This window comes from Sander vitreus, chromosome 15, assembly GCF_031162955.1.
Source record: "Sander vitreus isolate 19-12246 chromosome 15, sanVit1, whole genome shotgun sequence".
In the NCBI taxonomy this organism is placed as follows: domain Eukaryota; kingdom Metazoa; phylum Chordata; class Actinopteri; order Perciformes; family Percidae; genus Sander; species Sander vitreus.
The window spans coordinates 29,184,921-29,211,730 of NC_135869.1; the positions used below are offsets into that span (position 1 = coordinate 29,184,921).

The window sequence follows — 26,810 nt, forward strand, 5'->3', positions numbered from 1 at the left end:
AATATGCTTTATAAAAGACATGTTTATTTTGATGCATTTTGGTCACAAAACGTTGCTTAGTTCTAAAGGCTCCGGATCCTAAAATGTTGTAAATGTTTTGATTGTTTTTTCATGTGTTTTTGTGTTTGACAAAGCTTAATGTCATTAAAATGTCAACTCATTAAACGTTGTACCCCCCCCCACCGTGGTCCCGTCAGCTGATATCTGAGAGGGACAGCAGCGATGGTGAAAGATCATTTTGGGACCAGAGGAGACATATATGGCGTTTTCCCACCACGTGGTACCAGCTCCACTCGACTCACCTTTTTAGGTTTCCCATTGTGACAAAAGTCCCTGGGACCTTATTTAGTACCACCTCTGAGGGGATACCAAAAGGTGACATGAAAACCTGCAGACTCCTGATTGGTCGGAGAGAATCGTCACTAATCGCTGCGTCATCGTTGCTAGAGACAGACGGGGGGTCCTGAACAAACCCCCCCATCTTTAAATAGTTTAGCCAGCGGTGGTTTTTATGCTGCCTCCAGCTGCTTTAGAAACTAAATGTTTCTTCGGACAAACAGCCTCATGATGAGAGTCACACACACACACACCTTCCACGTTCTCTGTGTGAGTGTGTGTGTCTGTCTGTGTGTGTGTCTGTGTGAGTGTGTGTGTCTGTGTGTGTGTGTGACTGTGTGTGTGTGTGTGTGTGTGACTGTGTGTGTGTGTGTGTGTGTCTGTCTGTGTGTGTGTGTGTGTGTGTCTGTGTGCGTGTGACTGTGTGTGTGTCACGGCAGTTTCCTGCGGTATCGCTATGACGACCAGCCACGCTCGCCTCAGGCATGAGGCGGTACTAAATCTGCAACAGAACAAGGAGGACGGGACACCACGGCGAGCCGAGTAGAGCTGGTACCATGTAGTGGAAAAACACCCTAAGAGTCAAAGAGAAGGTGAGAACTGCTCTGGTAAATGATGTCTGGCTGAAAACATCCTTTTGCTCATGAAAGAAGAATGAACTGAACTCAGAAGATGAAGTGATATAGTGACTAAGGCCAATTATACTGCAGAACAATACTGCAAATACCTCCCGGCTTTACTTTAAAGCCTAACTCTCGCCAAAATCCAACCTAGGGTCTTTTTGTGAATGTACCCTGAGTCAAACCTACGTTTAAAAGCATATTTAGGACGGAAACGCCACTTTTAAGATGTACCGTATTCTGGTTTTTTGGGTCAAATGGCCTTTTGAATGGGAGAGCTAGGGACGCTACGATGCTAGCCTCAAAATATCTGTTTATAGACCACTAAGAAGGCTCGACACACCATGAGACTTTGCTCCAAGTATCACCAGGGACTCTACACCTTAACCACAGCACTGACAACACTGGTTGTGTTCAGAGTTTACTAAAAAGAGGTTTTAACACCTCACGTAGCTCTTGTTGTTTCCGGCTGCTACCACCTCGGCAGTCACAACGAGTCGACATCAAAACAAGGAGCCCCAGATTTAGGATATCTTGGTCACCGGTGGAGTTAAGGTGTAGAGTCCCTGGTGATACTTGGAGCAAAGTCTCATGTTGTGTCGAGCCTTCTTAGTGGTCTATAAACAGATATTTTGAGGCTAGCATCGTAGCGTCCCTAGCTCTCCCATTCAAAAGGCCATTTGACCCAAAAACCAGAATACGGTCCATCTTAAAAGTGGCGTTTCCGTCCTAAATATACTTTTAAATGAAAGTTTGACTCAGGTACATTCACAAAAAGACCCTAGGTTGGATTTTGGCGAGAGTTAGGCTTTAAAGCTGAGCAGTCAAAACAAGCATTTCCTCTGAACAAAACCCGACCCTCAATAGAGAGGCCAAGCCCCTCCCCTTCCGCTGGACCACCATGGGACCTTATTTCATATAAAATATGTCCGGTAGTGACTAGGGCTGCACAATTAATCGAAATTTCATTGAAAACGCAACATGGACTAGTGCAATATCCAAATCGCAGGGGGGGTACAATATTTAAGGGCAAAATATGTGTCAAACTATTCAGAATGAAGTACTGTGGTGCTGCAGAGACGTCCCGGACTACACATCCTCTCTACAGACTACACATCCTCTCTACAGACTACACATCCTCTCCTACAGACTACACATCCTCTCCTACAGACTACACATCCTCTCTACAGACTACACATCCTCTCTACAGACTACACATCCTCTCCTACAGACTACACATCCTACAGACTACACATCCTCTCTACAGACTACACATCCTCTCCTACAGACTACACATTCTCATATCATGCAGCCCTAGTAGTGAACGAGGAGCGACAAATACTACGATAAACTGAGACTTTCTTCACTTGCTAAATTACCGATAATCGTGTGTGTAACTCATGGCTCAGAGCTGGGCGATATGGAGAAAATCAGATATCACAATATTCCTGACCAAATACCTCGATGATGATACTGCGATAATATTGTAGGCTTGACAATTTTTGCTTTAACAAAATGTTTTCACAATGAGATTTTAGATCAATAATCATCAATAATGTTGATATAATGACTAAGTGGGTAAAGGCAAATAATAAAACATCTACAAGTCTGGTAGGTGAAGAAATTACATTAATTTACTGTAATGCAGCCTTTAAAACCAGAAAGACAACCCTTATGCCATATCCCGATATTATGATTTTTAACATCTAAGACGATATCTAGTCTCATAGCTCGATATCAATATAATATTGATAGATTGCCCAGCCTAATTCAAATGGGATCAAAACATTATTTGTTTGTCTCTCCCCGTTTCTTTCCAAAATGCAGAGGAGGGACTTTGCCTCTCAATGGCTGAATCTCACCTCCTTCGAGAGGGAAAAGCTCTTATTCCTGCCCTGATGAGCTAGGATGGAGGATGGATCTCTGAGGAGCTATGAGCGAGGATACAGAGAGCAGCCTTCCTGGCAGCCGTTGCTAACTCCACCCGAACAGCAGACGTTTCACGCCTGTAAAACCCATTTCCTCTCTCTCCTCGCATGATTTCCTTCGTTTCTCCCGTGCCTCCTCTGTGGGACGGACTAACGGCGCTGACCCACCAACCCGATAATCAGCCGTCTGACAGTCTGGGAGGTCGGGGACTCGAGTCTGGTCGGTGTGTTCGTGCCGTCGTCCGTCCGAGGGGCCGTCGGCCTTCATTTGGGCTGATTTGACATGTATAATCGGGGGGGGCGGGCACTGCCCGCAGTCGGACTCAATGAGCCATCTGATTGGTGGAGAGCTAACCAGGAAACGGGGAGCAGATGAGCGTGACTAGAGTCTCTCAACATCTGACATTAATCTTCTAAACTGACCTTTGTTGATCTGAAATGAAGACAGATTCAGCAGCTGCACGGCCTGTTTCTCTCTTCAGATGTTTTCAGAAACACGTTTCAGTGACCATGATGGTCGGGGAGCAGCCAGACCCACGTGACGCGTTCGTCCAATCAGCTGCTGGTTTTCATTTTTGGGCGACAATCCAGATGAGCGCCGCCTGCTGTTATGGAGACGTATTACGTCTCGTCTCTTCGGTGTTCTGAGGAACTTTTTGGACCGACTCGGGGAGACTGATCAGTCCCGCTGGCTTTACTGCTGACGGTCGGCGTCTGGTTGGTGTGTCTGGGCCTTAAGACGCGAGGAAGGGAGGCAAGTGAAGGAAACGTGGATGCAATTTAAGAAGCTGAGACACTTCCTCTCTTTCACTGTGGAGGATCCGGGGATGCTATCTAAGGGAACTGAGATTCAGCCTTTTTCTCCCACTGCCACTATTCAGACCAACTGAAACTCCATTGAACCATCAGGAGAAATGATCAGCTGCCACTCCTGGGCCACAGCTGGTCTGTCCTCACAGTCTTGGGTCAGGGCAGCGGTCTCCGTGAGGCCGGTCCCGGAGAGGTAAACGTGCCACCCCTCCTGCAGTCCGGCTGCTGCAGCTTCATAAGTCCTGTCTCGGTCCAGAGTGCAGCGCACCTAGGGAGGAGGGGGAGGGGGGGGGGATAGATTAACATATGCATCGTGATTTTTTTTGCGACGATGTTTCAAATCGATAGACCGATCTGCCGGGGGTTTGATTCCTCCCTGCAGCTCAGGCTGGAAACCTGTACGTTTATCTATCCTGCTTCCGTTACAAATCTGCGGGGACCAATCACAAACTGGCTTATGTTACTGATAGACTGACTGACTGGCTGATAGACTGACTGGCTGACTGACTGGCTGATAAACTGACTGATTGACTGACTGGCTGATTGACTGACTGACTGACTGATAGACTGACTGGCTGATAGACAGACTGACTGACTGACTGACTGATAGACTGTAGTTCTGCATTCAGTGGAAATCCGGAGTCATAAGTACCTGGAAATAGCGATCCAGAACATCGAGGACGGGATCTGTGGCAGAGGCCTCGGCACCGGCTTGCACCGCGTCCGCTTCTGACGTGAAAGAGGCAATGACGCGGCACGGGGCTGAACTCGAGCAGCGCTGCTTCAGGAGCTGCGTGAGGAAGGCGGCGCTGTCGCTCAGCAGCGCAGCCAGGTGAGCAGCGCAGGAGAGCCGGCCGGGGTGGGACGCGCTGTGGCTGCCACCTCCGGACCCTCGCAGGAAGTCCTCCAGCCTGTCGACGATGACCAGGGACGGAGGCGTGGGAGACGTGTTGCAGGACTCGTGGAGGCTGGCCACCTGATGCAGAAGCTCCTCCACCGTCCCGGGATAGGAAAACTGGATTCTCTTTGAAAAGAAGAAACTGAATTGACAGACAGAAGCTGACTGAGTCACAGTAGCTGGTCAGGAATCTGTTCAGTCTACAGCTGCAAACATGAATAGCTTAGTGGTAATAGATTGTTTATTCTATGTCTTTTCTATTTATAGAAAACTGCATGTATAGCACATCTGACAATAAAGCTGACTTGACTTGAAATGAGTTCTTCATCACTACCTACTTTGCACTAACTGTACTCGGACTCTTTACTACATCTCAGCATTTATACAGACTGTCTATTCTTGCATATTGTATTATTACTGATATACATCACTACCTAGACCAGACCATCAAACTTTTTCAATAATGTACCCCCTGCAGTACTCCAAAGTACCCCCAGGGGTACGCGTACCCCCATTTGAGAAACACTGACCTAGACCACCATTTGCACTAACTGTATATTGTCTCTACATTCATATTGCTGCTTACTGTGTTATTACTGATCTACATCACTTAATAGACCACCATTTGCACTAACTGTAGATTGACTCCTCACTACAGCTCAGCATGTATCTAGACTGTCTATTCATATACATTGTGTTATAACTGATCTACTTCACTAACTAGACTGTTTACTGACTCTTTACACCATCTCAGCAGTGATATAGACTCTGTTCATGTATATTACACATCCATCTACTTACCTACGCCTCACTACGTGCCGGCATTTGTAATGCCCACCAACAATATTTGTTGTCTTGTACGCCAACGCTTGTCTTGGCCAGGTCGCCGTTGCAAATGAGAACCTGTTCTCAACGGCCTACCTGGTTAAATAAAGGTTAAATAAAAATAAAGCAACACTAGAAAACTTTTCCTCTTCGGTCCCCCTACAGGTTGGAAGCTGAATTGTCCATTACCGCTGTCTTATGTCCCATTATGTCCCATTATGGCTCATTATGTCCCATTATGGCTCATTATGTCTCATTGGAGCTACAGATCAGCTACCCGATCAGTTGATGAACCACTGAAACCATTTTGGAAACATTATTTTAAGGCACAAAAGAATAATCTTTGGTGTTGCTTTAATAGGCAACTATTTTGACAATCAAGTAATCGGTTTGAGTAATGTTATGGAAAAAGAGTGAAACTTGTGGCTGGGTTAGTTCAGTTGGTAGAGCAGGTATATATAGAGGTTTAGTCCTCAACGCAGAGGCCGCGGGTTTGACTCCGACCTGCGGCCCTTTGCTGCATGTCATTACCCCCCTCTCTCCTTTCATGACTGACTGATAGACTGACTGACTGACTCTGTACTGCGCATGCGGGAGACACATACTCAGAGATTAATAGTTAGCTAAACTGGGTTGATGAAAGACTTGCATTAGTTCGTCTCTGGTACTACCTTTAGACTCTCCGGGCTCAGGCTGGAAACGCCCTTCTGCAGCGACACCGGAAGGCTCTGAATCTGAGTCTGGGTGAAGAACACCACCTTGACCCCCATCTCTGAGGCGGCGGTCACGGCCGCCAGCAGCAGCACCGAGCGGCCGATGCCGGGGTCTCCGACCACCAGGGTGCTGCAGGGCGGAGGGGGTGCAGGGCCGGGGTCTCCGACCAGCAGAGCGCTGCAGGGCGGAGGGGGTGCAGGGCTGGGGTCTCCGACCAGCAGAGAGCTGCAGGGCGGAGGGCTGACTGTCAATTGCTTCCTGACTTCCGTTTGTGACACAAAAGTCCTGAACACGAGTGTTAAAATGTCTGCCATGACTGAACGCTGATACTGTGCACCTTCTCTGTAGTCATAGATATATATATATATAGATATACTGTCAGTATATATATATATATATATATATATATATATATATATATATATATATATATATATATATATATCTATGTTCTGTAGTTATATGGGCTGATACTGATAGTTACGCTGAAGTTTCCCGCGTCTGTTTACATTTGGCACACTGGTGTCCGTGCTGTTGCGGTCCGTGGTGAAACCGCTTTGTTTGCTGTACCGTTCCGCTGCTGTTCCCCGAGTATTTATTTTGTATTTTGACCATAGACTGTAAATATGAATTAATATTTACAGTCTATGATTTTGACAGACATAACAAACCTGTGGTGTGTGGAAAGAGAGCCAGAAACGGAGTCCGTAGTGCTTTCTGTTAGCTATAGCAAGAAACGCTTAAAATACATGTAAAGATATGTCCAAATAAACGAATAGTTTTTATTTCACAGAAGCTTCTTTTGTTTTATATTTCTGTATATTTCTATATTTTCTTAAAAGTAACTTACAGCTTTAAATTACTGTTTTTTTTCACATATTTGTGCTGCATAGCCAAAGACTCATAGACTACTATGTTTAAATAAAATGTAAAAAACCGGAGTCTGTATTAGTACTACTACCGGTTAAGTCTGACAACTTCCTTGGATGCCGGGCAACAACAAAGATGGCGCTTAGCCTGGCCGAGCTGGAGGCTCCGCTGGCCGCTGACCCGGCCGGGGACCGGGACCGGGACCGGGACCGGGACCGGGACCGAGACCGGGCCGGTGGAGGAGGGGGGGTGCGGCGCTGCAGAGGGAGACCCAGGCTCACAGACTCCGACCGGGCACAGAGGCGACTGGAGTCCCGGAAGAAGTACGACGTGAGGCGCGTGTACCTGGGAGAGGCGCACAAGCTGTGGAGCGAGGTCCGCCGGAGGACCAGCCTGAGTGATGCCGGACTGGCGGAGTACCTGATCCTGCTCAACTCCACCTACGGAGAGAAGTACCGGCAGGAGTACTGCGGGTAAGCCATGGCGGGTTAGTTCTCCCCCAGGGGCGTAGGTTGGGCTTCAGTATTACACTTCAATATTATTATAATATTATATTCTGCACATTGATAGCTGTGCTGTCATTCTGATTGGACATTATACAGTATCTCACAAAAGTGAGTACCCCCCTCACATTTTAGTAAATATTTCATTATATCTTTTAATGGGACAACACTGAAGAAATGAGTCTTTGCTCCAATGTAAAGTATGAAGGTTACAGCTTGTATAACAGAGTAAATGTGCCGTCCTCTCAAAATAACTCAACACAGCCATTAATGTCTAAACCCTGGCAACTAAAGTCAGTACACCCCCATCACCATACCCCCCCATCATCACATACCCTTCACCATACCCCCCCATCATCACATACCCTTCACCATACCCCCCATCATCACATACCCTTCACCATACCCCCCCATCATCACATACCCTTCACCATACCCCCCACATCATCACATACCCTTCACCATACCCCCCATCATCACATACCCTTCACCATACCCCCCCATCATCACCATACCCTTCACCATACCCCCCACATCATCACCATACCCTTCACCATACCCCCCATCATCCCATACCCTTCACCATACCCCCCCATCATCACATACCCTTCACCATACCCCCACATCATCACATACCCTTCACCATACCCCCATCATCACCATACCCTTCACCATACCCCCCCATCATCACATACCCTTCACCATACCCCCCATCATCACATACCCATCACCATACCCCCCCATCAAGTCAGTCCACCCCTATGTTAGATTCCCATAGAGACAGGCAGACTTTTATTTTGAAAGACCAGTTATTTCATGGATCCAGGATACTATGATCCTGATAATGTTCCCTTGCCCCCCACATCATCACATACCCTTCACCATACTCATCATCACATACCCTTCACCATACCCCCACATCATCACATATCCCTTCACCATACCCCCCACATCATCACATACCCTTCACCATACCCCCCCCATCATCACATACCCTTCACCATACCCCCATCATCACATACCCTTCACCATACCCCCACATCATCACATACCCTTCACCATACCCCCTCATCATCACATACCCTTCACCATACCCCCCACATCATCACATACCCTTCACCATACCCCCCATCATCACATACCCTTCACCATACCCCCCACATCATCACATACCCTTCACCATACCCCCCACATCATCACATACCCTTCACCATACCCCCCACATCATCACATACCCTTCACCATACCCCCCCCATCATCACATACCCTTCACCATACCCCCCACATCATCACATACCCTTCACCATACCCCCCATCATCACATACCCTTCACCATACCCCCCCATCATCACATACCCTTCACCATACCCCCCACATCATCACATACCCTTCACCATACCTAGAGATTAACATGGGGTACTTTCCATAAGATCATCTCTCAATGCAAATCAAACAGCTGTTAGACTAACTGATGCCAATCTCTTGGCCCCCAGAAACAATATTTCCTGCACTCTAAGAAATAAATCCCTAAAATAACAGAAACGGACTGGCAGCTCATTACCAGGACTATGCCCCGTGAATAAAATATGGCAACGTGGACTTAATCTCCCAAAACCATTAATCTCACAGACCCCCGTTGAAAATCTTGTGTACAAGCTAACAATACCTAACCAGACCTTGCACCTTTATAGCCCCTACCAGCATTATTATATCTCTGTCTGCTGTCCACCTGACTGTCTATATACTATATTAGCCCTCCTATACAATCTGGACTCTGGTCATAACATCTACATCTTATAACTTATTCCCTGTTATATATTGTTCTTAACATATATTATTTATTTTCTGTCAAGCATTTCTAATTATATAAGGTTTACATTCTTGTCTTGTCATAGCCGTAGTTATTATTTAATAATAAGCTATTGCACTGTTCAATCCCTGCACTGTTCTCTTTTGCACTACCACCATTGCACACAGTCTACCTTAGCACATTTAACTCTTTACATTTCTGTGAGAGATTTGTATGTACGTGAGATATATGTGTGTATGTGTTTGTTGTGTTATGGTTGTCTAAGCTGTTGTCTGAATAAAGCCTCCATCCATCCATCCATCTACCTCTCACTCTCTCTATCTAAATAGTCTGCTGTTATGTTATAAACTATTCCTTCTAATCTGTCAGACAAGATTTGCTTTCATGGCCATTATTTCCATCTTCATTTTGAGTTGTATTGTGTGTTACCTGCCCAGTTATTGTCCAGTTTACTGCATTACAGGAAGAAGATCGCTCCAGAAGTCTCAGGAAAACAGAAGAAAGGTGAGTAGTGCCGTCGACAGATGGAGATTAGGGCTTCAACTATTCGTTGTGGATTAATCTGTGGGTTATGTTCTGGATGAATGGATGACTTGTTCTGTCTCTAAAATGTGGATCAGTGTTTCCCAAAAAGCCCAAGAAGACGTCCTCAAATGTCTTGTTTTGTCCACAACTCAAACATATTCAGTGTCCTGTCCCAGAGGAGAGAAGACACTAGAACATGTTCACATTTAACAAGCTGGAAAATCAGATACTTATTAGAGAATTATATTAGTTACTAGTTACTTTAGTTACTTTAGTTACTAGTTACTTTACACATTAAGATTTCTGCACACAGAACACATGTAGTTTATAACATCTGATGTTTTATTCTAAAGTAAACTAGCCAACAATATAACGGCTACAAGTCAGCTGAGAGGATCAGACCATTACACACACAACTGGTTGATCCTTTACCCACACTACAATGGGAGGATTGTTCTTTACTTTTAATACTTTAAAGCTTTAGTGCGTAACATTTTGATATTAATGAACGTCCGTTACATTCAAGTTGCCACAAAGCTAATTAAGACTCTCAGCTCCACACAACTCTCTCTGGATCTCTCAGTGTGACTATGTTCAGAAGATTGGGGCGTCAGGAGACTTTCTCACGCAGAAACTGAAGATAACGACCTCTTCTGAAGAGTCCATCATGTTTTTAATCCTCCGTGTCCTCCTTGGCTACTATTAACTGTGTGGAGGGGGGGGGGGGGGGGGTTTCACAGAAGGCTTGTATCATGTGGACGCGCCGACACTGTTGCTGTCATTACTTTGAATTCCTCATGGGGGCGACAGAAACTACACACTACAGCTTTAACTACATTTTCCTGATGATACTTACAGACTTTTACTAAGTAACATTTTCTCTGCAGGACTTTTACTTGTAACAGAGTATTTTTACAGTGTGGTGTTTGTAATTTTACTGCAGTAAAAGATCTGAATACTTCTTCCCAGGCAGGAATCAGCGCGTGTCGAGCCTCCAGAGTCTGGTGTGCTGGTACCAGGAACACTCGTGCTCCTGCAGTCACGAGCCCCAGCTCCGAGCGCTGGAGCCCCAGCCCAACTTCTCCACTGCTGCCATCTGGCAGTGTGACTCCCACCACTCGTTTGTGCAATACCTTTTCTCCCCACCGAGGGCGGCGAGTGACTCTGAACACGAGGAGCGAGGGAATGGAGAGGAAGAAGATGAAGAGAGGGCAGCGAAAACAGACGTGTCTGTGGCTAAAGCTGAAGTCTGCAGGAAAAGAAGGAAGGACGCTCAAAAACAGTTCAGAGGTGCACAATCTGCATTCTTTGACTCATTCAAAGGTTAACTCTCCTGGTGTCTTCAGGTCCAATCTGACCCATTTTCAAAAAGTTTCTATATCAGAAATGTGGGTTTCTTTCAACCAAATTTTAAAAAGAAGTAACGTGGATGGTTCCCTCCAACACTCTTCACAAGTCTTATTCAATTTCATAACATTTGGAAAAATTGTTTTATAAACAACCGTTGAAAAAGTGACAAAGATGTCGGGAAAAGCTTCAAAAACGTTGGGAAGAAAACACACAAAAACGTTGGGAAGAAAGTGACAAAAGTGTCAAAAAAGAGGTTGAAAAAAAAGTTTAAATTTGGACCCAGAAAAACAAAAAGTTGCAGGTCGACGGGCAGACAACAAGGTCCCATAATGTAAAAAGTGAGATTTGAATGTCTTGTTGTGTGTGCAGTATAAATACTGTGAAACATCAGAACACTCACACAGAGAAATCCACACAGCCGTCAGGCCTCGCATAGCCAGACCCTCCTCCACAGAGCTGCGAAGGAGGGTCTGGCTAGTCCACACAGCCATCCAGGATGTGCTCTGGTTTATTGGCATCTTTTTAAACCAATCACAATCGTCGTGGGTGGGGCTAAGCTCCGGACGGAGCCACGGTGCCTCTGCTAAATAGTCTCAGGAAGGAGCTGGTTCTGGTGGAACGTGGACGTTCAAAAGTAGTTTTAGTCGTGCAACAGAAAACTCAGATTGGACAGATAGTCTAGCTAGCTGTCTGGATTTACCCTGCAGAGATCTGAGGAGCAGTTAACCATAGTCCTCACAAATCAGCCGGAGGTTAGAACCCCAACACAGAGACAGGAAGGGGACGGAGATCCTGCAGGCGGCACCTGAACAATCCCTAAAAATGAAATGTCATCGATATAGACTAGTTTCAGACAGAGGGTGATTACAGGTTTATTCAAATAGACAGTATGAGAAAAATAAAGTGTTTTTTTAACATTAAAGCATGTAAACATGTTTTAGTAGAAACCCAGAAAACATGTATAAAGTATTATGAAACAAGTATGAATGAATGTGGGGCATCGTCGATTAATCTGTTGATTCTGGATGAATGGATGAGTTGTTTAGTCTCTAAAATGTAGATCAGAGTTTCCCAAAAAGCCCAAGATGACGTCCTCAAATGTCTTGTTTTGTCCACAACTCAAAGATCTTCAGTTTCCTGTCCCAGAGGAGAGAAGACACTAGAACATATTCACATTTAACAAGCTGACATCACAGACGTTTACCTGTTTTATCTTAAAAAATAACTCAAACTGTGGCCGGGTTGGTTCAGTGGGTAGAGCAGGCGCACATATACTGAGAGGTGTATGCCTCGACGCAGAGGTCCAGGGTTTGAGTCCGACTTGTGATGATTTCCTGCATGTCTCCCCCCCCCCTTTCTCACCTAGCTGTCCTGTCAAATAAAGGTGGAAAAGCGATTCATTTAGTAGTTGACAACGTATTAATTTAATCTATTTAATGAGATGGGACCTTTTTAAATGTTTATCAAAAGAATCCTGAACAATCTGTCTTTATTCATCTGGTTTCCTTCTGTAGGTGTGGGACAACATGTGGATGTTTCTGAGGAACTACAGACAACCATGAGCCCGATCGAACAGGCTGCAACTCCAGCCCAGCTGCCCAGTGAAGAGGCCTCCTCGCAGGATGTCCCACTGACGGGACAGCCCGTCTGGGAGATGGCGATGGAGCGACAGGAAGGCCCCCCAGCAGCAGAGTTTCACTCCGTCTCCTCGGAGGAGGAGGAGGAGGAGGAGGAGGAGGATCTGAGGCGAGGCAGATACCCAGAAGACGACATCAGGACTGTACCGCACGGTAGGGCTGTGCAATTAATCAAAGTTTTAAGCCGCCTACACATGACTGCAGCAGAACCGCTAGGTAGGGCAGAGAGCCTGAGATCTCCATGCATCCTCTTTTAGACGGAAACGCCACTTTTAAGATGTACCGTATTCTGGTTTTTGGGTCAAATGGCCTTTTGAATGGGAGAGCTAGGGACGCTACGATGCTAGCCTCAAAATATCTGTTTATAGACCACTAAGAAGGCTCGACACAACATGAGACTTTGCTCCAAGTATCACCAGGGACTCTACACCTTAACCACAGCACTGACAACACTGGTTGTGTTCAGAGTTTACTAAAAAAGGTTTTAACAACTCACGTTAGCTGTTGTTGTTTACGCTATCCGCCATTTTCCCAGTCCAAAATAGGCGATCTCTGAATGTGAATGAACGGACTCCGTAGGAGGAAATGTCATCTTATATGAGGCTCCTTCAACCACGAGGTCAATATTGTGTTTCACTAACGACAAAACAACAATAATCCGTGTATTTCTATGGAACTAAGCTTTAGGAGCTCTCCATCTTTACTCTCCTCCCTCGACTATTTCTGACTGGCTCGATAGACGGAGACCGGAAGAACAACAGCTAACGTTGTTCAAACCTTTTTTAGTAAACTCTGAACACAACCAGTGTTGTCAGTGCTGTGGTTAAGGTGTAGAGTCCCTGGTGATACTTGGAGCAAAGTCTCATGTTGTGTCGAGCCTTCTTAGTGGTCTATAAACAGATATTTTGAGGCTAGCATCGTAGCGTCCCTAGCTCTCCCATTCAAAAGGCCATTTGACCCAAAAACCAGAATACGGTCCATCTTAAAAGTGGCGTTTCCGTCCTAAATATGCTTTTAAACGAAAGTTTGACTCGGGTACATTCACAAAAAGACCCTAGGTTGGATTTTGGCGAGAGTTAGGCTTTAAGCCCTGATGTGCAGAGTAACCTCTCCTCTCCTCTCACCGTCACTTTCAAACTGCTGCGAATAAAACAAAGCCTGACCAGCCAGACCTCATCCAGATCTTGGTCTGGGTCTGTCCCACATCCAGATGTTGGGTCTGGGTCTGTCCCACATCCAGATGTTGGGTCTGGGAACTCTACATTGGCTGGGCTCAATCCGAGGGGCGGGATAAACGGTTGTCTTTCAGATTCCCTCTGCACCAATAGGATAGCTCTCCAACCAATCAGAGCAGAGCTAGCTGATAGATTACACTTTAAACTCTGAACACATCTTCCTTTTTTAAGAATGACTTCAGGGCCGTTCTTTGTTCTTTTCTCAAAGAAAAGCTGAACTCCAAGTCTTCCAGAGACGCTGTTCACCAGCAGCAGCAGCAGCCATAAGCCCCGCCCACCCACTCTATACACGATGTGATTGGCCCGACCAGAGTTTGGTTTTTCCAGCTCTCAAGCCAACGGAGAGTTACCTTAAAGTGTTCTCAGTTCTGCTGTTTCAGTATTCTCCTTAAATACAACACATTTCTTGAGTTTAAACCAAATGAAAGGAAATCATCTCCTGTAATCCTGATTTTCAATATTGACCAAAATGATTGTGTGTGATTCTGATTCTTGTTTCCATAATCGAGCAGGCCTACCGCACGGATACGAGTGTGTTACCGTGGCGTCCTTAGCGGATAAACTGGAGAAGACGGACTCGGACTCGGAGCTGTCGCAGAGCGTGAGGGGCTCCGTCGGGCCGCCGCTGCAGGAGGAGGATCAGAGCGAGCTGTTTGACCCCCAGACGGTGGTGACCAGCTGTGAGATCCCCGACCACAGGACCGCGCTAGAAGGCTCGCAGGTCGGTCAACGAGGACCTCGCACAGATTCAATTCAATGTTATTTATAGTATCAAATCATAACAGGAGTTATCTCAGGACACTTTACAGATAGAGGAGGTCTAGACCACACTCTATCATTTACAGAGACCCAACAATTCTAGTAATTCCCCCAAGAGCATTTAGTGGGACAGTGGTGAGGGAGAAACCTGGGACAGACCCAGGCTCTTGGTGGGGGGGGTGTCTGACGGTGCTGGTTGGGGGGGTGATGAACAGTGGCAATAATAGTCACAATAAAGATAATGGAACAGTGACTAGAAGTAGTAGTCGCGGTAGTTCATGGTGTAGCAGGGTACTGCAGGGCGTGGCAGGTGTTTGAGGCGACATCTACGCTGCTACGTTTTGTATTTCTAAGCTGCGTTTTGAGACTAAAACGATCTCCGTCCACACACGAGTTTCAGCTCCATCTCCGTCTCAAATCACATGTCACATGACCGTTCACACACACTGGGCATGTGCGTGCCGGTGTAAACAGGAAGCAGATTGTCTGACGTTACTCTGAGGTTGAAATCCTGGATGTAGAAGTTTAAAAAACAGAAACTACTTTGGAGAAAGAACAACAACGGTGAGAAGTAAGAGCTGGATTATTATGTTGGAGAGAGGACGAGGTGGAACTGTTACTGAAAGGTCTGGAAGCTGACAGACAGACAGACAGACAGACAGACAGACAGACAGACAGACAGACCTACCTGTTACTGAAAGGTCTGGAAGCTGACAGACAGACAGGCAGGCAGACAGACAGACAGACAGGCAGGCAGACAGACAGACCTACCTGTTACTGAAAGATCTGGAAGCTGACAGACAGAGAGACAGACAGACAGAGACAGACAGACATACAGACAGACAGAGAGACCTGTTACTGAAAGGTCTGGAAGCTGACAGACAGACATACAGACAGGCAGAGAGACCTGTTACTGAAAGGTCTGGAAGCTGACAGACAGGCAGACATGCAGACAGGCAGACAGACCTGTTACTGAAAGGTCTGTAACCAGACAGACAGGCAGAGAGACAGACAGACAGACCTGTTACTGAAAGGTCTGGAAGCTGACAGACAGACAGCGTCCTCGTCTCCAAATGTCTCTGTTTTAGGGGCTCGGAGACGCAGCAGTGCAGACGCTGGGCGTAAACGTAGCTAGAGATATTAGTTTTAAACCAAAACGTGGTGGTGTAGATGTCGCCTTAATCGTACCAGATTGTGAAGCAGCTCTGTCAGAAAGAAGAGGCATCCTGTCATCCAATGGAAACACGAAAAAGGACCAAAACAGAGGCTCAACTAGCACAGCGTGCGTCTGGTTTGACACAGCACACGTGTGTATACCTTTTATAATATACCCATTTAAATATGTGAGGTGTAAACGTTGCAGAAGAGTCTTGTTTGTAGTGCAGATGTAACGTAAGGGAATGTGCTGTGCATCAAGGAGTGGACTGTCTTTTTCCTCAAAAGCTACCGTTGTTTTTCTTCCATCCCTAGTTAATTATCATCACGGGCCCCAGCTACGAGGCCCTGACATCAGAGGGCATCCAGCTCAACATGGGGGGGGGGAACGTGGAGGAAGTCACCTGCACCGTCATCGGGGGAGTCACCTTCAACCAGGACCCAAAACTCCAAACAGCAGACGATGAAGACTCCATGACAGGTGTGCTACGTTCAAGGGTGTTACTTTGGTTTGAGAAGTGTGTCTGTGTGTGTCTGTGTGTGTCTGTGTGTGTCTGTGTGTGTGTGTGTGTGTGTGTGTGTGTGTGTGTGTGTGTGTGTGTGTGTGTGTGTGTGTGTGTGTGTGTGTGTGTGTGTGTGTGTGTGTGTGTGTGTGTGTGTGTGTGTGTGTGTATGTGTGTCTGTGTGTCTGTGTGTGTGTGTCTGTGTGTGTGTGTGTATGTGTGTCTGTGTGTGTGTGTGTGTGTGTCTGTGTGTGTGTGTGTATGTGTGTGTGTGTGTGTGTGTGTGTGTGTGTGTGTGTGTGTGTATTTCTATATCTCTATTTATAGGGACGAACGTGATACAAAATCCAGGAAATAATGAAGTTGATCATAATGATACATTTTGCCAGAAAGACTAGTAATAAACTATGTATTAGAAAAATATGTCTTACTTAAAATAGGCGCCAGTCACCGGGACTTATAAATAAAATAATATCAATATGTAATATTTTTTTTTAGGATTGTCCGCAGTGGAAATTACGATACATTTATAACTGGAACTGCACTTTTTTGGGGCACTCATCAAAATGTGTACCGAATGGCTTGATACAAATGTGGGGCTCTGCTGCTCTTACGGGCCTTGTTTTGTTATTTTATTTACACATGTACAAAGAATTCAAAAGGTTAGGGTTAGCTTAAAACCCTCCATAGGTTTGATTTAAAAGAGCTCCGGGGGCGAGATAAGGGTCTCCAACTGAGGAAAAGCCACCTGGAGTTAACGGTGCACCTACAGTAGCTCTGCCTTTTTTGGACGGCCGCTCCTGGAGCTTTTGGTTGAAAATCTCTACACTTTGCAGAAAGGCGCTGGATGGCTTGATACAAATGTGGGACTTGGCTGCTCTTATGGGCGTCCTGTACCTCATTTTGTTTCTTTAAGGCTCTGACACACCAACCAGACGCCGACCGTCAGCAGTAAAGCCAGTGGGACTGATCAGTCTCCCCGAGTTGGTCCAAAAAGTTCCTCAGAACACCGAAGAGACGAGACGTAATACGTCTCCATAACAGCAGGCGGCGCTCATCTGGATTGTCGCCCAAAATATGAAAACCAGCAGCTGATTGGACGAACGCGTCACGTGCGTCTGGTTTCTCCAGAAATTCAAAGCCAGACTGTCATGGCGTCTCGTTCAGAATACGATCTCATATTGTCCTAAAATAGTTCACCGTAACGTGTTTCTGGAAACATCTGAAGAGAGAAACAGGCCGTGCAGCTGCTGAATCTGTCTTCATTTCAGATCAACAAAGGTCAGTTTAGAAGATTAATGTCAGATGTTGAGAGACTCTAGTCACGCTCATCCCGCTCCCCGTTTCCTGGTTAGCTCTCCACCAATCAGATGACTCATTGAGTCCGACTGCCCGCCCTCCGACCCAGCAAGTCAGGTCGGCCCAAATAAACGCCGACGGACGACGGCACGAACACACTGAACAGACTCAAGTCACCGACCTCGCCAGACTGTCAGACGGACGATTATCGGGCTGGTGTGTCAGCGCCTTTATTTACACGTATATACAAATTCAAAAGGTACAATGTATAATCTGCAAGGGAAATGTTCCTTACAGACTTGTTGTTCTGTAACCTGTTTTCACCGTTTCTCTCTGCAGGTTTGAGTGACAAACAGCTGCTGCAGCCTGAAGCTCTGGAGCTGAGTGGAGACAGAGAGCTGCAGCGCGGGCTGAGCAGGTCAGAGGCAAACACACTTTACAGCATAGTAGTGTAATGTTAGTGTGCATGTCAATGTACTCATTTCTGTCAGGTCCATTAAGTCAAGAACAACAGAGACAATAAAAATTCTTCCCCTGTCCCTTGACCTTTCATGAGCACCATGAAAGAGCAGTGAAACAGGGGACACTCACACAGTTTAGGACTGGGAGAGCTAACTATCCCCCATATGAACAGAGCAGCAACGATGACATAGAAGCCTACGCCACGTCATACACGACAAGGTGGAGCTGGGGAGGAGGTGGGGAGCAGAGATGTGAGCAGCAAGCAGTTAGAAGCAAACTAAAGCAGCTTTAAGTAGGGCGCCCTGTTTGAGCGTAGCCATTTAGCAGCGAGGGGAGTTGACCAGCTGATGCGCTGATGCAGATCAGCTGTTGCAGCTCAGCTGATGCAGTTATTGGCCAATAGCGGTTAGCAGCGTCTTGACTACTTGGCCTGCCAGAACTGACGCTGACGCTGAATTGTGACCTGAGTCTGCCTGTTTTGTGTTTTTGCAGTGTCCGGTCAAAGAGGAACAGGCGAGGCCCGATCATTGAGGCCGACGGGATGCTCAAGATGTTCCACTGTCCGTACGAGGGCTGCAGTCAAGTCTACGTAGCCATTAGCAGCTTTCAGGTAAAACCTTTTCAGTTCATACTTTTATCTGAAGATTTTACATCTGAAAGTCCAGACCAAGTTCATGTTACGTGGTAGATACTGTACATTTGATCTGGTTAGTTTTGGTTTTACACTGAAGTTGTTGTTGTTCTAAAGAACTCTACATGACTATGTCCTGTCGTCATCGCACACGTGAGCCGCGTCTCCCGATACTTGTAAGTGATTGGTTTGTAGACGGGCTTCCCCGTCCTCTCGTATCCTCTCTCTGGGTCCTATTTAACGGTCTGAGGTCACGGCGTGAAGCGCCTGGTGCAGGTGTGTTTAGGGCGTGTCCTAATCCACTTTTCTAGTTTGACGGTGGTAAAAAGGGTCCGTGTGCCGGGTCATGGTTCTAAAGGTTGTTCTTAGTGTCTTCATTAATCAGAGGTGTGTTTTGGGCGTAACATGCAATCAACCAATCAGAGATCATCTCCCATTCCCTTTAAAAGCCAGGCGCGTTTGGACCTTGGAGCATTGCTGTTATGATGGAGGATCTGCACCGTAATATTTGTATTTGTAATCTTCTGCATGTGTGTGTGCTGCTGTGTGTGTGTGTGTGTGTGTGTGTGTGTGTGTGTGTGTGTGTGTGTGTGTGTGTGTGCTGCTGTGCGTCCCTGTGTGTGTAACAAGCATAGTGTGCACGTGCTGTGCACGAGCCTAGGAGCATTTTACTAATGCTCTGTTAAAATAACAATGAAATGCTGCGTTATTGACTTTAGACCAGGTTTTTGTTGGTCAATGGTGCCATCACTTCCTGCTGCCTCAAGATAGCAATACGCCCAGAATGCACCTGAACACACCTCCCTGTAAGACCAGCACGCCCAGAATGCACCTGAACACACCTCCCTGTAAGACCAGCACGCCCAGAATGCACCTGAACACACCTCCCTGTAAGACCAGCACGCCCAGAATGCACCTGAACACACCTCCCTGTAAGACCAGCACGCCCAGAATGCACCTGAACACACCTCCCTGTAAGACCAGCACGCCCAGAATGCACCTGAACACACCTCCCTGTAAGACCAGCACGCCCAGAATGCACCTGAACACACCTCCCTGTAAGACCAGCCATGGGCCACAGATGGGTTCAGGTGCATTTGATATTTAAACGAGGTGGGTGCTGGACGGGAAACTGACAACTGGGCGGTCTGAAACTAGCAACGACACTTGCGCCGCGCTGCGCCGGGTGCAGGATAGGGCCCGTAGTGTCTGAGTTTTTTCCAGCTGACTGCTGCTGCAGCTCTTTGTGTTGTGTAATACGTTGAAAAAAGGGACAAAGCGCAAAAAAAATGAATGCCGAAAAACGCGTTGTTTATTGAACAAATTGAACATTGAATTGAACATAAAAGGCAGCACTAAAAAGAATGATAGTTACATTTTAAAGTGTAGTTCTCTGCTGATATTTGTGCCTTTGGCGATGTGTTCATTGTGCCAGTTGTCGTCACGATGACGATAAAACAAAAGCTTTATTGTGCAGCCCTAGTTTGGATCCCACTGGAGGTCCAGACCAAACAAGGTAGGCGTGACAGCCCCCTTAAATACCCGTCTTGTTGTTTGACTTCCCTCTCTCTGTAGAATCACGTCAACCTAGTCCACAGGAAAGGGAGGACCAAGGTTTGCCCTCATCCAGGCTGCGGAAAAAAGTTCTACCTGTCCAACCACCTGCATCGCCACATGATCATCCACTCAGGTATGTGCTCACAATGACGCGTTACATGTCGAAATCTCATAAACCTCCAAACGTAACAGAATCTTTTCTACAGGCGTCAGAGATTTCATCTGTGAGACTTGTGGGAAATCGTTTAAGCGTAAGAATCACCTGGAGGTCCACCGGCGGACGCACACGGGAGAAACGCCACTCCAGTAAGTTACTGAAAACAGTTCAAGTTCAAGTGTTCATTTCTCTGATCAGTTTGGGTTTTCTTAGTTATTTGATGCTATTAAAACGGGCTGAAACATTCAATTCCATTTTATTTATAGTGTCAATTCATAACAGGAGTTATCTCAGGACACTTTACAGATAGAGGAGGTCTAGACCACACTCTATCATTTATAAAAACCCAACAATTCCAGTAATTCCCCCATGATTGACAGCTGGGATTGACTCCTGATTGGTCGGGTGCAGGTGTGTGGGCGGGGCTTTGATACCGCGGCTTCCAGATCGCTACTGCGCAGACTTTGGCTACCAGCAGAGCTAATGCTCCATCTTCTAAGATTGAATATTAGTTTGGGGAGTCTGCTCTGGATTTTCTCCTTCACAAGAGGCGGGATCAACGGGCGTAGTTCAAATGCCTCTGCACGCCAGGGGTGTCAAACCCAACTTCCCAGAGGGCCACACTGGAAAAAGAGAATCATACCAAGGGCCAGACATGTTTAGTTTATTGACATGCTTTTATTCAAGAGAAAAAGTGAAATACCTGTGACTGTATTATTGCATGTGTCATATAGTCTCCTCACTGACAGTTTGGCTGACATAAAGTCCCAAAAAAGTCAGAAAAAAGTTTCTTATTCGTCAGAAAAGAATTGCCAAAAAAGATCACAAAAGCAACCAAAACAACGGGGGGGGGAAAAGCGCCCAAAAAAAGTCGGAAAAAGTGGCAAAAACTTAGGCGGGCCAAAATGTATTGAGAACCTAAATTGATGTGTGGGCCGGATCAGAATCTGAGTTTGACACGTGTGCTGTACGCAGTCAGATAGTCCTTCAACCAATCAGCGCGAGCAACGGTGAAACAACTGCAACAACAGGGTTTGAGCTGAGCTCCATTCTTTGAGCCACCAGCGGGCTTTTACCAGAGCCGGCGTGCGTGCGTGCCTGCATGTGCGTGTGTGTGTGCCTGCATGTGCGTGCGTATGTGTGTGTGTGTGTGTGTGTGCGTGCGTGCCTGCATGTGCGTGCGTATGTGTGTGTGTGTGCGTGCGTGCATGTGTGCGTCAGCGAGACACAAGTGACAGAGAGACGGAGGAGAGCAGGAAAAGGAAAGAAGAACGTGTTTTAAATAGTGTTTCAAAAAATAATAATAACGAAACGCAATGTGCGTTGTTGTTGTTGTTGGCGGTGTTGATAGTGAGGCGCGCCGCCACACATCAGTCTGTGGGAACCACTGAGTTAATAATCAATTAAAGAATGTGTTGATTTTTATTTAAAAGTTACTGTCTCCAGACACTTAAGTACAAATCAGAAAACAGAGTGACTGAAAGAGGGAGAATGGACAACACCTTAGAGTTTAGGCAAGAGTGCAGAAGAAATAATTAATTAGTAATATATAATAATAATTAGGCAAAACTCATACAGGCTGTTGCTCTCCTTTATCACATGACATGTGACCAGCTCATGTTTCATGTTGTAAGAAGCCACCTGTCCACCTTTAGACGTGACTGAGCCTCTGACGTGGGAGATTACTGGGACAGGAGGGTTCACAGCAGGTTGAAGGCTTCAGCATGGGACGACCTCAGTAGACAAAACATTTCCTTAAACTTGAGCTCTAAGCGTTGTCTAGCTGCTTTGTCTAGGAAGTGATTAGCAAAGATTTATATGTTCTTAAACATCACAAACATAAAACATCGATAATCGGTTTAGAATTGAATCGTGAGGTGCCAAGGGATTCCCAGCCCTTCCTAAAAACAACACAGCCCATCATACTCTACATCAGGGTGTCAAAATCAAATGTCACGAAGAGACACACTGGAAAATATGAATCACATCAAGGGCTGGACATTTATAGTTATTAACATGCTTTTATTTAATCAAAAAGTCAAACATCTTTGACTGGATCGTTCCATGTCTCATATAACCTTCTCACTTACAGTTTGGTCCACATAAAGCCCCAAAAACGTTCCTTAGCCATTATAGAGTTTAGCAAATTAAGCAAGTAGGCTACCACCCACAGGGCGTAACGTTGGGTTCAACATCGGGGGGGTTGAGAGCTCCACTTTTGAGCAAAATAGAAATGTTGAGCATATGAAACACTTCATTTCCTGCATTCTGGTGACTTTTTCCTCAACAATTTGTGCCTTTTCTGCATCAAGTTACGGTGCAAATGTCTTTGTTTATGTAAAGGAAATTATAATAGGTTGTTGGGGGGGTTTCACTGGACAGTTTTGATTATTGGGGGGGTTGTAACCCCTGTAAATTACACCCATGACCACACAGCCAACTCTTCACAGACAAACTCAGTGGTTCTGTTGGGATTTCTGATTCTTAAAGTCAGCCAATCTAAATCATATTTTTGAGAGTCGTGTAATTGCAGTTTGAAAACACACAGCTAGCTGGGCCAAAATGTATCGTGCTGGCCAGATCAACATTTGCAAGGGGGCTGGATTTTGGCCCACGGGCCTTGAGTTTGACACATGTGGTCTACATATTCCTCACGCCTCTCTTTTCTTCCCTGTTCCTACTCGTCTTCTCTCTCAGATGTGAGATCTGCGGCTACCAGTGTCGCCAGCGTGCGTCCCTGAACTGGCACATGAAGAAGCACACCCCCGAAGCCCACTACAACTTCACCTGCGAGTTCTGCGAGAAGAGGTTCGAGAAGCTGGACAGTGTTAAATTCCACAAGCTGAAGAGCCACCCGGACAAGCAGGCGACCTGAGAAGGAGTTCCCCCACACCTGGTGACAGGATCTAGACAGGTTGGCCCCCGGGAACCAAAGCAAGGCTTCTAGTGAGAGAGACGGACTTTCCCTTTGCTGTGTTTGTCTGGCGTCTCATGTCCAGGATGATGTGAGCATCACCTGTGAACACACAGGCAGAGGAAGCAGCGGGCCAGTCCAACAGCTGTGCAGGACGCACGCCGTTTCAGAGTTCAGGGCCCAAACTTGGGGTTTGAACATGTTTGGTACAGCGAGGAAACAAAACTTAAACCAGTGTTGATTAAATGCAGGGTTGGTAATGTTGAAAAGCTCGATGGTGTTTTTAAGCCCCCGACGTCTCCTTCCAGGCAGCGCTGCGACTGTTGACTTCAAGGCACCTAACCCTAACCACACCACACCAGAACCATTGCCTAATCCTAGTGCCTTCAAGACAGCGCTGGGGGCTTAAAACACAGATAAACTGTTGAAAAGATAGCAAGATTTGAAAGTAGCATCTCCGTCTAACCTCCTGCCCTCTTGGCTCCGACACACACACAGACGTGCACGAGACATTTTCCTGAAAACAGCAAATCCTCCCAAAAAAAACCAAAGATAAACCAACTGAAAGACGGCAGCCATGGCGACAGACAGACATTTCATTGGTTCTTTCCAAGCGGAGCGAGGCAGTGATTGGTGGGTGTTTTTACAGGATTACAGCAGCTACAGATGACGGGGCTTTTTCGCTTGTTTTTCAGAGCCCAGAAGTTATTAATTGCTGTCGGGGATGTAAAGACTATTTCAAATAATAGATACAAAAAGTGTATATTGGGAATATTTACCAACCCTGCCTTTAATAATGTTCAGTTGACTGTTGGCCCCAAACAGCTCAGCTTAACGGCCATAACTAGGCACGGCAGTTGGGTCAAGCTTTGTGTAACGGTGCGTTCAGACGGCAGCGGTGCCGTGCATTACTTTATAATATGTATTTAATCACGCTTTTTGCACCGGTGTAGAGCTGTAGGCACCAACGACTAGAGCTGCAATTAACTGATTATTTTCATTGTCTGTTAATCTGTTGATTATTTTGGGTAGGCTATATATCCAACACATTCTCACTCCCATCTGGTAATATATAGACGCTTGGTCAGGTGCCTTTGTTGTCGTTATTGACGCTAAAAGTCTCCTTTAGCGTCATATAACGCGCTTTAACTAAACGTGCTTGGTCGGGACTATTGGCGTCCCTTTTGACGCAGTTATGTTAAGGAAAAGCTTGTGGGTGGGCGTACGGTTCGAAGGACGCCTTTTTCGTCGCTTCAGACGCTGACAGCCACGTCCGTATTTTACAAGTTTGGAGTGAGAACGGGTTGGTAGGCACCAACTAGGGCTGCAACTTACTGATTATTTTCATTGTCCATTAATCTGTTGATTATGTTCTGGATGAATGGATGAGTTGTTCTGTCTTTAAAATGTCAGAAAATGGTGAAAATGTGGATCAGAGTTTCCCAAAAAGCCCAAGATGACGTCCTCAAATGTCTTGTTTTGTCCACAACTCAAAGATCTTCAGTTTCCTGTCACAGAGGAGAGAAGACACTAGAACATATTCACATTTAACAAGCTGGAATCACAGTTTTTCATAAAAATATACAACTAATTAGGGTTGGGTACCAAACGCGATGCCAACAGGGCACCGGTTCCGACGTAAACGGTAGTAACGAGACCGAATAAGAACGAAAATTCCGGTTCCTCATTTCACCGTTAGCTTGCAGCTGGATTAAACAGCTGACGTTAAGCGGTGTAAAGTGTGACTGTATTTCCTGTAGAGGATCCAACAGCGGGACGTAACGGTCTGACTGCAGCTGCCAACGTCAGAAACAACAGACGGTGCGTTCACTTGAAACTCGCCAGCCTCATGGTGCATTCAAAGTTATTGTAAAATACCCTTTTCCCATCTGGTGGTTGTTTTTGTCGTTTTCCAGCAATCTACTGGTGAAATAAGTCATTGTTATAAGTTATTGTTATTACATTATTAATCATTTCATTTTGACCATATTAGCAATAAACAGGTTCTTTAATGTCGCCAACTGTCGTTTTGTGCTCCTTTTTTACATCATATCTATATATATATAGATATAGATATATATATATAGATATATATATATATATATATATATTTCAGTTCAGGCATCGTTTTAAAAGTATCAGTTTAACGCGGGTATCGGAAAAAACCCAAACGATACCCAACCCTACAAAATCGATTCATCTTTGCAGCTCTACCAACAGCGTATGTTTCCGTCTTTAATATGACTGAAATAATAAACTATATTGCTGCTTTGTACCTGTTGTGGAAGTCCCAGATAAGTGGGGGGAGCAACAGGAAGTAACCTTAGGTCTGGATGAGTGCGTCTTCCTGCAGATTTAGCTGTGATTTCACTGACGTCACACTACGCTGCTTGTGCTCCAATTCAGTCGTTTCAAAAACACAGCATCTGTTGTGTGGGAGGCAGCGCCAGGGATATCTTATTTTTATTTCTCATCATCTGTTCACCATCCCAGCGTCCTGACTCACAGCCTCCGATGACCAGTCCTGGGAGTTTAAGGGGAATCTTCACCTCTGTCCTCTGGCGTCCCGTTCTCGTGTTCTGTCTGCGTTTGAGTTTTAGATGTAATGCACTTTTTCCTCTCCTGTTTGTTTCGTTAACCCTTGTGTTGTCTTCACGTCAAATTTGACCCGTTGTCTAAATGTCTGTATCAGAAATATGGATCATTTGGATTACCCAAAAAATAACACGGATGATTCCATACAACGCGCTTCGCAAGTACAACAAAAGATCGGATCTCTTTCACTGAATTTGGGGTGTTTTGTTACATTTTTTAGTATTAGAAAAATACTAAAAGTATTGAAACCGTCTCCTTCCTTTAATATTTGTCTGAATAACTCATAATTTCTGCTTTTTTAACGCAATAACTAGGTAGGTATAATGTCTTATTAATGAGGTTTGATCATGAATTCCAAAAAAATAAGGTGTGTGTGTGTGTGTGTGTGTGTGTGAGAGAGTAGTTATGTGTTGGTGGTGTTTGTACATGGTAGTGAAAAGAAGCGTAAAACACCAAAAAACATTGAATAAAGTGCAAAAATGTCGAAAAAGTGTTGATTTTCAGTTTTGACCGGGAGGACGATGCACGGTCGAATGGAAGACAACGCCGGGTTAACTGATGAATCACTAAAATATGTGAATATGACATATTTGGATCATATCTTTTTTTTAAGAGACATTTATTTGTGTAACACGCTCAAAGGGTGTGTGTGTTTGTGACAGTGTGGGTGTGCAGAAATAGAAATAAAGTGTCCTGACTTGTAGTCATTAAATGACA

The 26,810-nt window shown here is 45.6% G+C and overlaps 2 protein-coding genes across 3 annotated transcripts; one reads left to right on the forward strand and one right to left on the reverse strand.

The window, feature by feature from the left end:
• Nucleotides 1-1,720: 1,720 nt before the first annotated feature.
• swsap1 (SWIM-type zinc finger 7 associated protein 1) lies at nt 1,721-6,668 on the reverse strand. Of its 2 annotated transcripts, XR_013503124.1 has the most exons (4): nt 6,089-6,668; nt 4,347-4,718; nt 2,222-3,962; nt 1,721-2,140 (listed from the first exon to the last, which is right to left on the reverse strand). XR_013503124.1 is itself a non-coding variant. In XM_078270209.1 (3 exons), the coding sequence occupies exons 1-3, from the start codon at nt 6,443-6,445 to the stop codon at nt 3,762-3,764; spliced, it is 930 nt and encodes a 309-aa protein (XP_078126335.1). In that variant the 5' UTR covers nt 6,446-6,668; the 3' UTR covers nt 1,721-3,761. The 2 variants fall into 2 exon arrangements, 1 of the variants encoding a protein (XP_078126335.1); XM_078270209.1 differs by having other exon boundaries at nt 1,721-3,962.
• Nucleotides 6,587-26,810, forward strand: znf653 (zinc finger protein 653). Its single transcript, XM_078270207.1, has 11 exons — nt 6,587-7,474; nt 9,778-9,818; nt 10,809-11,129; nt 12,704-12,979; nt 14,574-14,782; nt 16,291-16,456; nt 18,117-18,195; nt 18,732-18,849; nt 20,446-20,560; nt 20,634-20,733; nt 23,282-26,810. Exons 1-11 carry the CDS (start codon nt 7,137-7,139, stop codon nt 23,457-23,459), a joined length of 1,941 nt encoding a protein of 646 aa, XP_078126333.1. The 5' UTR covers nt 6,587-7,136; the 3' UTR covers nt 23,460-26,810.

Coding starts and splice junctions, on each gene's coding strand:
- swsap1 (XM_078270209.1), bottom strand. CDS start 6,445: ATGGCAGACATTTTAACACTCGTGTTCAGGACTTTTGTGTCACAAACG. Junction 4,719..6,088: donor TGAGCCCGGAGAGTCTAAAG/GTAGTACCAGAG, acceptor TTCTTTTCAAAG/AGAATCCAGTTTTCCTATCC. Junction 3,963..4,346: donor TTCTGGATCGCTATTTCCAG/GTACTTATGACT, acceptor CCTCCTCCCTAG/GTGCGCTGCACTCTGGACCG.
- znf653 (XM_078270207.1), top strand. CDS start 7,137: ATGGCGCTTAGCCTGGCCGAGCTGGAGGCTCCGCTGGCCGCTGACCCG. Junction 11,130..12,703: donor CGCTCAAAAACAGTTCAGAG/GTGCACAATCTG, acceptor TTCCTTCTGTAG/GTGTGGGACAACATGTGGAT. Junction 12,980..14,573: donor CATCAGGACTGTACCGCACG/GTAGGGCTGTGC, acceptor ATAATCGAGCAG/GCCTACCGCACGGATACGAG.